Source organism: Seriola aureovittata, chromosome 18 (genome assembly GCF_021018895.1).
Source record: "Seriola aureovittata isolate HTS-2021-v1 ecotype China chromosome 18, ASM2101889v1, whole genome shotgun sequence".
NCBI classification, from domain to species: domain Eukaryota; kingdom Metazoa; phylum Chordata; class Actinopteri; order Carangiformes; family Carangidae; genus Seriola; species Seriola aureovittata.
In genome coordinates this window covers 21572699-21588155 of record NC_079381.1, presented here as the reverse complement: position 1 = coordinate 21588155, position 15457 = coordinate 21572699, and the positions used below count along the sequence as shown (strand labels likewise).

At 40.5% G+C, this 15457-nt stretch overlaps 1 protein-coding gene across 2 annotated transcripts in view; it reads left to right on the top strand.

Moving 5' to 3' along the window:
• Window positions 1-9426: 9426 nt before the first annotated feature.
• Window positions 9427-15457, top strand: part of pde8b (phosphodiesterase 8B) — a 52961-nt gene continuing 46930 nt past the window's right edge. The window contains exon 1 of one of the 2 annotated variants that reach the window (XM_056403712.1): window positions 9427-9815. In XM_056403712.1, the coding sequence (XP_056259687.1) occupies window positions 9762-9815 (54 nt within the window). In that variant the 5' untranslated portion in view covers window positions 9427-9761. Of the gene's footprint in view, window positions 9816-11504; window positions 13721-15457 lie in introns of those variants that run through there. The other variant, XM_056403711.1, reaches the window with a different exon arrangement.

Here is a 15457-nt window from a genome sequence, read left to right as displayed (position 1 = left end):
GTGTTTGTGTTTTTCCCCACTGTATTTCTTTGACTGTGTGATAGTAAAAACCGGACGATGAGAAGTTCATATTCACACACCAGCGACAACTCCTGTAACAACCTGCTGCGATTTATACAGCGTTCACTTCACACCCGCAGCACACTCACTAAGCTGCTTTCACGCCTGCCTTGTGTGGCGCAGTCCTGACAAACCCCGGAGCCTTCAGCGCTGTGCACTGCCTCCATGTTTTTTTGAGGGGTGAGAAAACAAGGCAGTTTCTAAAAAAAAAAATGGTCTTGTGCTTTAGTTTCCAGTAGAGGTTAAAATGAAATGTGAATAATAAACAAAATCCAAATGATGCCACACAGCAGGTTCCGTGACAAACTGTGCACACAATCAGTTTTTGATCGTGAATCAGACGCTATAACGAATCATTTCTCTCATCATGTTAAATAAATATTGGGATTGTGCCTCTGTCACACATCTGGTTCTCCTTTTAAAACTACACTTCAGCATCTGTAAAGCATCATTTGCTCGTTCATGGGGATGAGAAACTTATAAACATTCAAATGAAATGAAATACTTGGTTGCTGAAAAGTTTGAAGTTGCATTCACTGACTTATTTTTTATTTTTTTTGACAGTCAAGGACGGCGAGTTCTCGTCTTCCACCTGCCTGAGCTCCGTCCCTCAGGTCTGCAGGTGCCTCCGGCTGCTGGAAAAGGTCAATCCATTCAAATGCAGAAATTAGGCCTCAGTGTAATCCACACGCTTGGTGGCGAGTTGTACAAAACAACATGTTTGCGACTCTGAGATAAGCTAGGTGTCCCAGCATATATATATATATATATATATATACATATATACATATATATGTAGATTTGACGAATCAGAGCCTGGAAAAACCCATTAAAATATTTGCATAAACCCGGAAGGCAAATAGGAAATAAGGAAGAAGATTTTAAAAAAGACGTTTTAATTTAAAGCGAAAAAGTATGAACTGCTCCTTCAGCTGCTTCCAGCTCCTTTTGGACAGATTACATCTCTTCAGTTAAACTCTTTTGTCCCCCCAAGTGTCGCTGTTTAATACAAAAACTAATTTAAATGCTTCTCCTTTCTATTTTGATGCTGAGGAGTTGAACTGAGCCTAAGAGAGACAAAGTTCAGCTCCTGCTCTGGGTTAAACTCAGTAGACTGTTTCTCTCACCGGCCTGACTGACGGACTGAAACATGAAACTCTGGTTTTCTATCCAGACTCACGTTAAATAGGAATCTACCACTGAAATATTTGATTATTATCATCTTAACAGAGAAACAATGATCAAGTTTAAAGATTAACTTCAGACCCCATGACTCTCTCTTTTTAGAGAACCTCTTCACGTTAAGATTAGAACCTGGAATTTTGTCATAATTGCTGTGTGAAGTCCAGGGTTATGGCTAAAAAAAAAAAGAGTTTTGTGAGGTCACACTGAGCTTGACCTTTGACCACCAAAACCTAATCAGTTCATCCTTCAGTCCAAGTGAATGTTTGTGCCAAATGTGAAGAAGTTCCCTTGAGGAGTTCCAGAGATATTGCGCTTACAAGGCCAAAACCGCATTTTGTGAGGGCTCCGTCACCTTGACCTTTGACCACCAAAACCTAATCAGTTCATCCTTGAGTCCAAGTGAATGTTTGTGCCAAATTTGAAGAAGTTCCCTCAAGGCGTTACTGAGATATTGTGTTCACAAGAATGGGGACGGACGGACGGACAACCTGAAAACATAATGCGTCCGGACCTGATCCATAAAATCTTACATCCTGCAGCTTTAAGGCGGGGATATGGTTTGTATGACGTGTTATCTCTGATTCATGATGCTGCAGTTGTTTGTACACACACACAAAAAAAGCAGCAGCTGAAATAAGTGTGTGGAAAATGAACGAAGAGAGCTTGAGACAGACACTTCTACTTTCTCATCCCTGCAGCGCTCACACCTGCACACATGTACCTGTCTCCTGCAGGAGGTCTGAGGTCTCGGTTGTCGACAGGCGGCAAAGTTTCTGAGATTCAAATTGTCCAATCAGGTGCGTTTGAGAATCTGGACCAGACAGAAGTTTAAACTGAGATATTCATTAGAGAAGCTGCTGCTGTGCTGTGTAATAGTCCTGAGAGATTTTTCATTTTTTATTAATGATGTATATCTCACACGTCATCTACTAAATCTGCCTGTTCAGCTTGGTGAGTCTGATTACTCAAGGCCAAAGTGTTTTCCATTATAAAAAAATACATCAGTCTTATGGTATGATTTCTTCACTATAGTCAAATATCAGTAACATACATTTTAAATCAAAACACACTTTTCATTAAGCGCCCTATTTTGAGCCATTTTGAAATGTGTACACACTCAACAGCCACTAAAACTACTTCCTTCCTTCCATTTGCAAAGATGCCGGCCACTCGAGAGCTCATCACTCGAAGCTTCATTAGGCTCCGTCAAATCAGATGCTCCCGTCGGTGTCCTCTCTGGAAGTTATGTACATTATCTTTCAATGGAGCCGCTTCTCTCATAATTAATGTCCACTTTCAGTGAAATATGCTTTTTGCCATCGCAGGAGGAAGGAGTCACATCTGCATGAGTTACAGCTTGTCACTTACGTTTGGTTGAACTCAGTTAGACATCTGTAGATTATAGCCAATAGTAGAAATCTATTCCTTCCTATATTTATCTCAGCACGATTGCTCTGATAACAGCGGCCTCTGTGAAACAATTTGAGGCGAGTGATTTTAAAACAAGTCTACGTGTTCAGACAGAACGTGATGTGAATCATAGAAGCTGCACTGCGACGCCTCATCGCCAGTGGAAAATGTTTTAATGTAAGTGGAAATTTTGCTCAGTATTTCATACTGAAAGTGAAAGTCTCAGGGGCTCACTGAAGTCTTCAGGATTCATCCTCTGGGGGCCGTGAATGTCTCTGCTCCATTTCATCCAACAAGTCCTCCAACCTGAACCACCGTCCAGGTCGTTTTCCTCCAACCCTCAGATCCGCCCCGTAGGAGAGTCTCCTGAGATAAGCGCCCTTACGGTGGCGGGCGTACCGAACATTTGCTCGGTTACATGGTTACACTGATAAACACGCAGACTGTTCCGACATTGGTGTACCCACCTTTGTCGCCGTGGTTACCATAATAACTGCCAAGGCTTGGTTATAGATTTAGGAAAAGAAGGAATGCGAGCTTAGGTGTCGCCGAACAACAAAATCTAACTATGGGTCATAATGACCTGCTGCACACACGACCTTTGTGCTTGTTCCTTCACAGGAGGACAGTCTGGACCAAACGGATGGGCTGCACCAACAGACAGACAGACAGACATCGCCTCAGATAATATTGATTCATCAGTTACAACAACCCTCCCCCCACCCCCTCACCCGCCCTCCATCTCTTGACATTACATCTGACCCCTGGCTCTGATAATGAAAGGTGAATGAAAAAGCCTGGAGCCCTGTGCTGTTGACATTTCACCAATGTTTTTCTGTTTGACGTTTCCTCCATCTGACATATTTTTGAGACAGAAACCTGATAAGCGTATGTGAAAAAAAACAAACAAACAAAAATTATTAATCTGTTACTTTTCAGATGGAAATTCATTAGTGTCCAAAGTTTATACTCCCGATATAAATTCTGAACATGCTGCCCTGCAGGGTCGCGAGCCAAGCACTGTGGCTGAGATGCTGTGACTGAACAACCCTCACACTTAGTGGAGAAATTACATGAAAACTTAAATCCATATTTTCAGCAGCTAACAAGAAAATTGCATTTCTTATCACATGATAAAACTGTCACGCCGCGCTGATGGTCTCCTGTCGATACGTTTTGATGCTCAGACTAATACAAAGTGTGGGAGAGGTGAGGAGACAGCCAGCAGGTCCAGGTTTGATCATATCGTTTCGAGCTTACCGGTAAACTCCAGGACCATCTCCCTACATCTACTCTGACATGCCAGACGTGCAGCGCAATCTCTGAGCAATCTTCATCCAGCAGGTGGACAAGAGAGGATTATTGGTTCTTTGTTGAGGGTGAGGAAGAAAAACAAATTTTCATTTTAAACTTAAGATTGCACTTCATACATCACACGTCACATACGTGCAGGAAAACAAGGAAAAGACCAAGCCGAGAATATGTTACAGCAAAGGGTCATCTGAATGTAAGAGAGAGGTTTGCAGAGCCTTCAAAACATACTATATCCTAAAAGTATAACTATATCTAAAGATCTACAGGCCAGAACAGCCACAGTCGTGTGTGATACTGATATTGGTGCGATTATTTAGTAACAGCACCAATGAGGAGTAGACTCACAAATTATTTTCCAGACATCCATCACCTTTCGACAGTTTCCTACCATATGTGTAAAATTTTATAGGTTGCCATTAGAACTTGATGAGCAATTAATGGACTGAATTATTTAAGATAAGACAAGGTAAAATAAGATTATTAGTCCCACAGTGGGGAAATTTGCAATTAATTAATTTCAAATAATCATCCTCGGGGGTAGAATCAGTTTATAAAGGATTGGATTCCTACATGAAAAAATGCCATTTGTATGCCATATGTAATTTTATGCCATTAAAAGTCTCTTAATCAAAACAATAACAAAAGAAGGTGTTTGGTGACGTCTTGTTTGGATCATGGGAGTTGCCGTCTTTGCAGTCAGCTTCTCCCAGTTTGGATTCCTTCAATGCCAGTCCTTCAGGAGGTTTGTTTTTTTACCTTACATGTGACCAGCTGCCTGTGATAATGAAAGGTGAATGAAGAAGCCTCGAGCTTTGTGCTGCTGACATTTCACCAGTGTTTTTCTGTTTGACGTTTCCTCCGTCTGACAGAGTTTTGAGACCAAACCCCGATAAACGTATCAAGTATGTATCAGGAGGTTTTTATCAGCAGCTGAGTTATCTGCAGAGGTCTCCTCGCCACCACTACAAACGTACGAGGCGATCAAATCTGGTAAAAACACTGAATAAAACAGTTTCACCTTAAAAATCTGAGTTTCTCCAACACTGTTCAGCAGACACATGTCTTGAAGCAGCTGGGAAGTGACCTGTCGCTAATTGTTTGCTCAGTTTGTTTTCTCTGATAACTTAAGATCCAGGCATGCGATGACTACAATTAAAATAAATAGTTAAAAACAACCTGGATCGAAAAAGTATATCTTAAAAATGTGGCTTAAAATTGGATAAAAAGTCAGTTTTGATCACTTCTGTCAGACAACCCACAATGCTGGCTCATGCAGACGGGGATATGACGTCATTGCCGCGAAACCAAATGAAACCGACTGTTACCATGATTGAAATCAGGTATTTCTGTTTATTTTTCGGTTTGAAAATTGCTGGAAACATTGGGGATAATGTAAGTACACAACTCAAAAAATATATATAACATAAATCTAGTTCTTTTTTTAGACATTTTAATGTGGAAAAGTTACATATTATAACTTTAGTGGGTGAAGTAATTCTTCAGTCATTTTATTATCATCATCAATAACTTCATAAAGAACCTCTAAGCAGTACAAACACAGAAATGTGTCTCTGATCCGCCAGACATGTGGTTACTCATCAGAGCGATATCAGTTGGAGAGTTTGTTTCAGAATAAACCGCACTAGTCATCGTGTTGTAATATGCCCCCCAGTGCAGTGATATGACTCTTTGATGTGGTTTTTAAAATAATTTTTAGACACTAATGGTACACACAATAGTGTCATGGAGTGTAAATGTTACAGTAGTCACAGAGTCTGGGTCTGCTTAACGCCCCAGGGAAAAACTGAACTGTGCTCCTCTATTGTCCCTCCCGTGTTCCTGCCAAACTGTGTGTAATGTCAAGTATCCTGCTGCAAGCTACTGACATGCATCCATCAGGTGCCGCACACACATGCTGGAATACTTCCCCTTGACGGTTTGCCAGGTGTCAATTAACCTGTGTAATTGAATTAGACATAAATGCATGTAGGATTATGCACCAGCGTGATATCAAAACTAGATTTTCTCTACAACATAAGGCAACACAATGTGGCAGGACGTGCACTTAATATTTCAGTTTTATTGTGCTTTAATGTTGCTAATTTTTTGCACTAAAACCAAATAACCACAAGCTAATTGCAAATCAATAACCCTGCTACCCAGGGGCATCTTGGATTCTGTGAATAGATGTGAATATGTACCATCTTTCAACTGCAAGTCTTTTATCTACATGTATTTTGTAGTAATTTAACGCCTCTACCAGGTGCCCCGAACACTTTCTTAGAAAACTGATGACTGCTTTTTAATGCACAGCCGAAAGGTCTGTGACAGCCTGATGACCTCAAACCTCCTGTATGTATGCGCACATGTGTACTGTATATGGATGAACACATGCACACACAAGCAAGTGTGAAAGCCTCCTTCAGGCATCAAAGTGTAACATAAGCAGTCTGTAGCATGTGTGTGTGTGTCTGTGTGTGTGTGTGTAAGACGGATTCAGTTCAGCCGTGCATAATTCAGATTTAGGGAAACAAAGGCCTGCTTATGTCATAACAGGGTAAGCTACACAATCTTGCAAGTTGAGCAGAAGAGAATAAAATCCAGCTTCCTGGTAAACAGGATGAGAAGCGCATTCAGCATCTTTAGCCGTTTTTGTGTCTTCCAAGAAAGTCTCTTTAACACATTTATACATCTGATAAACCGACAAAGGCTGATACTAAGAATCCATTTTATTACTTCACTGAAAAATACTTGCCTATAACTCAGAGAAGATCATTTATATCCTGTTTATTGGCTTGTTTGATTTACCACCCACCTGCGTGGTCTTATGTACAGTCTTACGTATTTACAGTCTCTGATGAAAATGTGTCATCTCATAGACTCAGTTGTTGTCTGATTACTGACCAATATGAAACGCCTTTGTTTGTTTGTTTCCCTGTTGTGATCTCAATCTGCTGCCTTTGTTTCCAGAGGAAAAATAGCACTTTTTTATTTTTTTCATCAAGACAATCTTCGGGTATGTCACTTTGTTGTGTTTTATTACTTCCCTCAACACTTGGGCATGCCCCCTTTTCCATGCAATGCTCAAAAAAAAAATGTAAAGAAAGAAAAAGGAAACACCTTAGCGCTCAGGCTGTGGAGCTGATCTGCTGATCTCACCTGCTGTACCTCTCCTGCCATCTGCTGGCCAGCTGAGGAGCCTGCAGGAGTTACACCCCTGTTTCAAATTGAACACTAAAGCTTTTACGCATTTTGTTGGTGAAATATTTATGGAACAGCATTTAATGATAATCTGTCAAATTACATAAAAATGCATCCAAAGCAGTTGTTTCACAGCCCTCATTCAGACGTGCCACACGAATTTGATTTGATGAGTTTTGTCGACTGCTGTTTCTCAGGTCAAGAATGAACTGAAAATACAGGTTCTGATGCATGATTATTTGGCCCTGTTAAAACAATGTGTGACTGTGATCTGTTCAAATGAACACACACACACACACACACACAACTCACACATTCTAGAGACGATCAATAACGTGACCTCTGACCTCCATGAAAAGGAGAAAGCATTATCCCAAACTTAAAAAAGAGAAGTTCTGACCTTAAACCTGCAGCGTAAAGTTAATGGTCACTGTAATTGTTCCTCCATATTAACCATGAAGTTGAGGACAACATTAAGCTGTAGTTAATTATTCTGTTTTTAGACAAAGGAAATGAACATTTTCCATGTAATTAAAGTCGTTTTTAGTACAAATTGACTGTAGCTTTATCACAGCAGCAAGGAAACATTGAAAAAATATAAGAGAAATTTTATTCTGAAAAGACTATGACTTTTAGAGAGACTCACTTGATTTGACTAACTGGCTTTTGAAGTCTCTAAATATTTTAGTGTCTTTAGGAAGGGATCTTTTCAGAGCCATTACAGCCACAAAGAATTGTGTTAATGTAGTTATTAAGCCAACAATGTTTACCACTGTCACCATCTCCATAGTTCGCATGCTAACACTTGCTAATTAGCACTAAACACAAAGTCTATTTGAAGCTGATGGGAATGCCATTAATATTTTTTTTTCTGGTATTCAGTCATAAATCAAATTACTGTACAAACTGATATTTGTAGCTGACAATGGCGCCACATGAAAACCCAGAAGATGATCAAAGTTATTTCAGTTCATCCTCAGGGCGATATAAATGTCTTTACAAGATTTCACGGTGATCAATCCAATAGCTTAGATATTTTGGTCTGGACCAAAGTGGTGGGGTAACCCTCTGACGATGAAATCCCCAGAGCCATATGCGGGTACATCGCTATAACAGTGTAAGGCTGCTTATCTTATGTAGCCTATACTTAATTATATCTTATAGCTAAATATATGTCAGATGTTTTTAGACTTTGAATCTGCTGTCTGCGGGAAAATACACTGAATGCTGACTATATATCAAGACAATATTGAAGGATCAAGAACCAGCAGCTGAAACTTGCCCTGATCTTTGACAGTCACATAAAATAATATGTTTACATTTACATGGCCCTCCATTTGCCAGTACATCTGGACTATTTATGATACTACATTAGTGCATTTTGCAGTTACTGTTCTTTTGGCAGAAGTTATTTCTTACACAAGGGGACTCTCAATTAAAACAACACCACAAGACTGCGTTTGGTGATGGCTGCTTAGCTTTGTTTCGATTGATTCTCTGATAACTTATGACCCGGATGTGCAGGGGAGGTTTAACCGCAGCCGAATTATCCGCAGAAGTGTCCTCCTCTATATATCGGATGGACAAAGCGATCAAAGCCAGTAGACACACCGAATAAAACAGTTTCATTTCAAAAGCCGGAGATTCTCAGATGCTGTCCGGTCAACACAGGAAGTCCCTGAGCGGCTGGGAAATGAGCTGCCTAACATTAGCCTAGCTTTTTTCTCCGATAACTCGAGATCCAGAGGTCCGATGACTAAAATCCTTCAACCTGGGATAATAAATACAAAGTCGAAAACTACCAAGATGTAATCTTAAAAAAATTTGGCTTATAACCGAATAAAAGTCAATTTTTAGTCTCTAGCAGGTAACAACAACGCCGACGCATGCGCATAGGAAATATGACGTCATTGACTGGCGACCAACTGAAAACTGCCGTTAAAATCATGATTAGCTAAATTGGAGAATTGCTGGAAACATTTGTGATAATGTAAGTACAAAATAGAGAAATTAAAAACACAGGTTTAGTCTTTTTAGACATTTTAATGCGTCAAAGTTACACATTATAACTTTTAAAGTAAAAATACTCCCACGGAATTGCACCTGAAGAGCAACAAGCATCTTAATATCACAAGTGGAAAAGATTTCAACTGATTTAGTTAATCTTTTATTTAAAAGTGCGTCATATTTCATAAGTTCATATCTTTTTAAGGTAAATCTTTAAAGTATCTAGTGACTAAAGCTGTCGCGTAAATGCAGTAGAGTAAAAAGTATTTTTCCCCTGAAATGTAGTGAAGTAAAAATAATAAAGTAGCAGTACTTAAGATTATTAGAGTAGTGAGGACACTAGGGCCGCACGGACACCGAGCCTGCCGGTGCAGTCCGGACCTGGGAGGTTATGAAGTTCAGGGGCCGACACTAACTAACTATCCACTCGGTACCTGTGGGACCCCTCGTAAGTCGGCAGCTACTAATACAGTTTTAGGCTATAGTGTCACATATGTATTTACATTGTAATCAGTGCACGCTTAGGCTGAATTCCCCATTATTTTGATTTCACATTGAAGGACAAAACATCGTGGCTTAAAGACATGAGCGGACTGTCAACAGAGGAAAGTGCTATATTTCCCAATGGACCACGAAAGGTAAGAAGTTACTGCAGTTTTAAAAAAAAGTGTTGCTTCGTGCTTCAAGGGAAAACAACTACACAGTAGACAAATCATTAGGGTTAACGCACACAGAGCCAAACCAATGCTGCACCACATGCCTGTAACTTATCTCTTATGATGGGCATTTAAAGCAGAGTCAGAGGAGGAGGGTGTGTGTGTGGTTGTGTCATGGAAAAATATTATTATATAAGCAAAGGTGTCCTCCAGCAGTAGCTTTATATATAGTACATATTTTGTCAGACTATTCCTGCTGTGGTTTTACCTGCAGGTTTCTTCGTAAGACTCCTTTTAAACTGAGAAATACCTGAAGAAAAGTAAATTGCTGAAGTGCTAGAATATGTCTATTTACTCTCATGATGTGTCTAACTTTCATGTGCTTAAGCAATGTCAAAATGGTGGATTAATATATTTTATTGGTTAGTTGTGGACAGCTATTGTCAGCTTGCTGAAATTTGTATATGTGGTTTGCCAGGCTGCCAAAGAAAAGTGGTACTGCAGCCTAGAATATATAGAAAGATATGAAGATAATTAGTGAATTCAAACTTGTATGAAGGTATTTGATCTTGAATCTGCTGGTTTGATACGGTGCTAGTAATCCACAGTTTAAACCCCAGTTGAAAATGTGTGAGGCCTGCCACCAGGGGGCTGTCTGCAGTCTCAACAGGAGATCATTTAATAGCATGTTAAATAAGATGTATTGTACACACTCTCAGACACAAATAACCACAGTGACAATAGTTTATACCTAACAGAGGTGTTGGGAAGAGTGTTTAGATCATTTATTTAAGTTGAATTTGCAATACCCTGTTGTAAAAATACACAACTAGATGTCAAATTCCTGCATTAACAAACATACGTATCAGTAGCAAAATGTATTTAAGTATCAAAATATATTGATATTACTTATTAATACTATTATAAGCCACATTGTTGGAGTATTATTACTGATGTATTGATGTGTGCACAGCATTTTAATGTTTTGTTGTGCTTGAAATGGAGCTAATTTTATAGGGTTTTATATGGAAAATCTTAGTATGTCAGAAAGATACTTGAGTGCAGTGCCAGAGTTAAATGTACTTAGTGACTTTGCACCACTGCTTAAAGGAAAGCAGGGATTATTTTCCTATAACACTATAGCCTCATGTGTCTTTTCCTCTTTTATTAGAGTTATAGAAAGTATTGGGACTTGTTTTCCAGCTCGTACTTATTAGGTATCTGTAGTAGATAAATCATATCAGCCTATGGTGTATTTGTACATATGGCTACACTGGATGAAGTGATGCTGATGGTCTTTTCAGTGTCACTCACTGAAATGATTATGTGCTGCTATAATCCCAGCCTGGACACCGGCCCGGCCTGCCCATATGTAAAGTGTTAAAGCTGCTTCTCTTCACTTGTTGCAGGGTAGTAAACCAAGTGTGTGTGTTTAAAAACACGCTTTAATTTCCTGACAGATGAACTGTGGAAAGTCAAATTTCCTCATTTGATTCATACCTGTGATGTAGGGCACATATTAAACAGCTTCAAATTACTCACTCATTCAGGCATCTTTTTATTACAAAGGTTTTATACATTACTACTAACTTTAGTAATGGTTGATAAATTTATTACTGCTAAATGTTCAACAATAAACATTTACAACTGCAGATGTGATGACTTATTAGAAAGTCAGAAATGGCATTTGCTAACAGTTTACAAACATTTATGACTGCATACTTAATGGCTATTAAAATTGCATACATAGATTTTTTTGGCCACTTGGGAGCAGCAGAAACAAGCTGTAAACACAACACTGCCATATTGTTGCCTTTTGAGTTGCTATGTGGCAAATGTTTGTTTATTTACACGTCCAGCAGACGCAAAGCGACATCATTGTACATTTGGAGTCATGTTTGTGTCCACCTGATGAATGAAAGTACAGTATTCGCCCTCTTTTAGCTCTGTGTTTGGTCTCCACCAGCTCCTGAGGGAAACATCTGACTCTCTAGCTGCTAAATGCTCCACTATGTTCATTAGCTTGTTGCTCACTTTATGTGTTTGCCGTTTGGTGCTGGACAGGTAGTGAATATATGGTTTATCAGAGGTGTTTCACCTGCCGGTTGCATCTGAAAATGAGGTTAACAATCCCTGTCATATTTATCTATATTGTGTAATCCATTGTTGATATAAAATGTTGATCATAGTTGGTTTAAAGGGTCAAGATAAAGCTGGAGGGATGGCAGAGCCAAATGGTGGCCAGTGGTAACCATGACTGAAGCTTTGCTGTGCCATTGGCCACCACACACTGAGCTGTTAAACCAATCTATTGAAGGTTTAACAAAAAGAATAGCCCATTAATATTTAAATGTTGGCTACTTGGTCCTCATTTAGCAGTCACTGTTGCCTGAGTGAGTTAATGAAACACTCTGACTGACATAATGGCTACTCGGTCTAAATCGTGCCTCACAGCAAAGAAATGAACAAGGCACACTAAAGGAAATACTGGTCTCTGTCCTGGAGGTGGATGAGCTCCAGCCAAAGGAAGTGGAACAGTGCTTTTGGATCAATCCAAGTAGGACTGGTCCAAACTGTTATTTTCATGATCTAATAATGTACTTTTTGATTAATTAATTAATAGTTCAATCTATGAAATGTCAAAATTCACAGCTTGAAGCAACAAGCAGCCTCAGATGTCAAAGGTCATTCTTCTCTGACCCCCCCAGACCAAGGCAGAGTTAGACAACAGCACCATTTTGTCAAATTCAAGACGTATGAGATTATATCACGAGATATAAATAATACATGAGCTTAAAGAGAAGGTGAGAAATCGGCAGTGAGTGGTTTTTCATCAGGCCTCCATTACTTTGAAAGCATTATGTCTAATTCAGCATAGTGGGGCCCTTAACTGACTCCTGGAGTCAGGACAGGGACTCTGGGGAGATTAGAGGGTCATGATGGAGAGACAGCTGTGATATAATGTCAGTGTGATGTAAAGAGAGAGAGAGAGAGGGAGAGGGAGAGAGAGAGAGGAGATGGACCGTGGCCAATGATCGGCAAGCAGAGAATAACTAAAGTAGAGACAGAGAGGAGATGTCATAAAGCCAGCTCTTCTCCACAGGCCTAAAATGCGAGCGAGTCACATAGGATGAGCGGAGACACAAAGCCGGATATGAAGCAAGAGGTGATGAGGAGCAGCCAGGTGGTTTAGTCCATTTATTAATTTGATTCATTAGTCCGGGTCATTTCATAGACGCGCTGGCGGTTGATACAGAGCAGCAGCCAGGTCGAGATTATATCCTGAAACACCGTTTGTCCTGAACATGATGTCGAATTCCAAGATCCTACAATAGCGGAGTCTGAGGAGGAACCGGATTCACGGGACGCATGAATTAAACAATCATCTGCACCTCACGTTTCCCCCCCCCCCTCCTCCTCCTTCACCCCCCTCCCTTAATGTGCCCAAACGGAGGTGTGTGGAGGAGAGAGCGATTCGAGCCCGCAGCCGATGCCCGGAGAAAACAGCAGCCTGTGTGCAGGCAGCTGTGGACGACAGGAAGGTGGTACCCAAAGCGTCGGTGTTTATTATCTGGGATCTGACTCTGGAGGCGCGTCGCTGAGGTATGGGCTGCGCTCCCAGTATCCACGTCTCTCAGAGCGGGGTGATCTACTGCCGAGACTCAGACGAATCCAACTCCCCCCACCAGACCACCACCATCTCTCAGGGCACCGCGGCCACGCTACACGGGCTCTTCATCAAGACCGATGCGGCCGAGACCATCCCCTCCGTCATCACCTACCAGAGCCGGCACTCGCGGAACAACTCGTACCGGGATCGCAAGGAGAACAGCGGAGGACAGAGCCGCATCGAGGCCGAGACGCAGACCAGCCACACCAGCGTCAAGGTAGAGTACAGCAGGGAGCAAACACGGTGTACTGGCACTGGCACAGGCTCAGCATCATCACCGGGTCGTGAGTGAGAAATCACACGTGAGGAGGCCTTAATGTTTTTGTTTGTTTGTTTGTTTATTTGTTTGTTTGTTATCAGAGGAGGCCCAAGCCTGTTGGTCAGATTACAGTCACTGTAGTTCATTCAGTCGGATCTCATTCACTACCCTCCCTGCTGCCGGCCATTAGTGAGCACAGTGATTATCAGTTAGTGTATGACATGATATGACAGTGGTTGTGTTAGTGGAGGATCTGATGTGTTTCACTCTGCTGTAGATGTATTTATACTAAATGACAGACGGGCTTCAGATTCAGTGATTTATCAATAAAAAGTCTTTGTAGTTAAGCATCTGTCTGACTTAACGGACCCCAGTTTAGCATCTGCAGGCACTATATTAACATTTATGTTTTATAATACTGTGATGTGGTTGTAAGCAGCTGTGTTTTGTTGTACGGTCATTAACAGCCTCCACCTTTGAGTGCTTATAGTTGTTGAGAAATACATTTACAAACACTTATATCTACGTTCAAGAACATTATAGTGTGTTATAAACCATTGATTAAATGTTATCTGTCATCTATCTTTAAGTGTTACTTAAAGATCAGCTTTGACGCTGAAGTTTTGGTGGAGTTTTGACCACTTCAAACTATTTCCCGTCTCCATGCATCTTATAGACGTCGGTGAAGTTGTCTCACAAATCCCTTCCCTTTTCCTCACTATCAGCTTTGTCAAGAAGCGGTGTAGTCTATACTCTCTGTCTTATAGCAAAAGTTTCTTTACGGACTATTGTTTATTATCTGTAAGCACAGCCCAGCGATCTCCAGGCAAAGGTTCCCAGAAACAGTATAAACTGTCAAATGAGCAGAAACGTGGATCCAGTTGGTTCGTTCTTCAGCAGCAGAGTGTGTGCACCAAAGTGACAAAACTCATCTCATCCGGCTCATCTGATGTTTTACAATCTGACTTCATCCCTTTATTAAACTGTGTTAATTCCAGTGGACAGTTTAAGGCTCTGATGGCTCTGCGTGGCATCCTGAAGTTTGCTTCTGCTAAAAGTCGCCAAACTGACAGATTTAGTCAAATTCAGCATGGGAGGCAAGCTATTAGCCGAATAATCTAAATTATTAAGAACAGATTAAATGAGTTATCAAGTTAACAGCTCATTACATCCATCACGGGGGTTGACTTCAGACTTAAATTAATGTTTGAAGAAAAACTCAGGCTGTACTTACCTGGTTTTTCTGGAGCTTTCAACAACATGTGAAGGTCTTTCTCCGCGGACAGAGCTTGTGATGACAAAAGAAGAAAAAAAAGCTAAAACATGGACCGAAGTTAAGATCTTTTGTCAAGAAAAGGTGAAGAATGAACTTCGACACACAAAAATCAGCTTAGCTCTTGTGTAATAGCTCATTGCATTTAACATGGAAAATGTGCTTAACGTGATGAAACAAATTAATAAGTTAGTGAACGAGTTAATACATAAAAATCAGAGTTTTAAAACATCAGCCCTCCTCAGCAGTTTCACTCAGCAGTTGGGAAGTGTTTCAGCTTGTTGAGTTGTGTACACATCTTGTCATATTAATTGTGTGCTTTTCACTTGTTGATGGATCTCTCTCATGAGGGAGCATGTGAACAGATACTTCCTTATATTTATGATCGAACCCTAGAGGATATAGCTGTGTTTTGTTAAGAA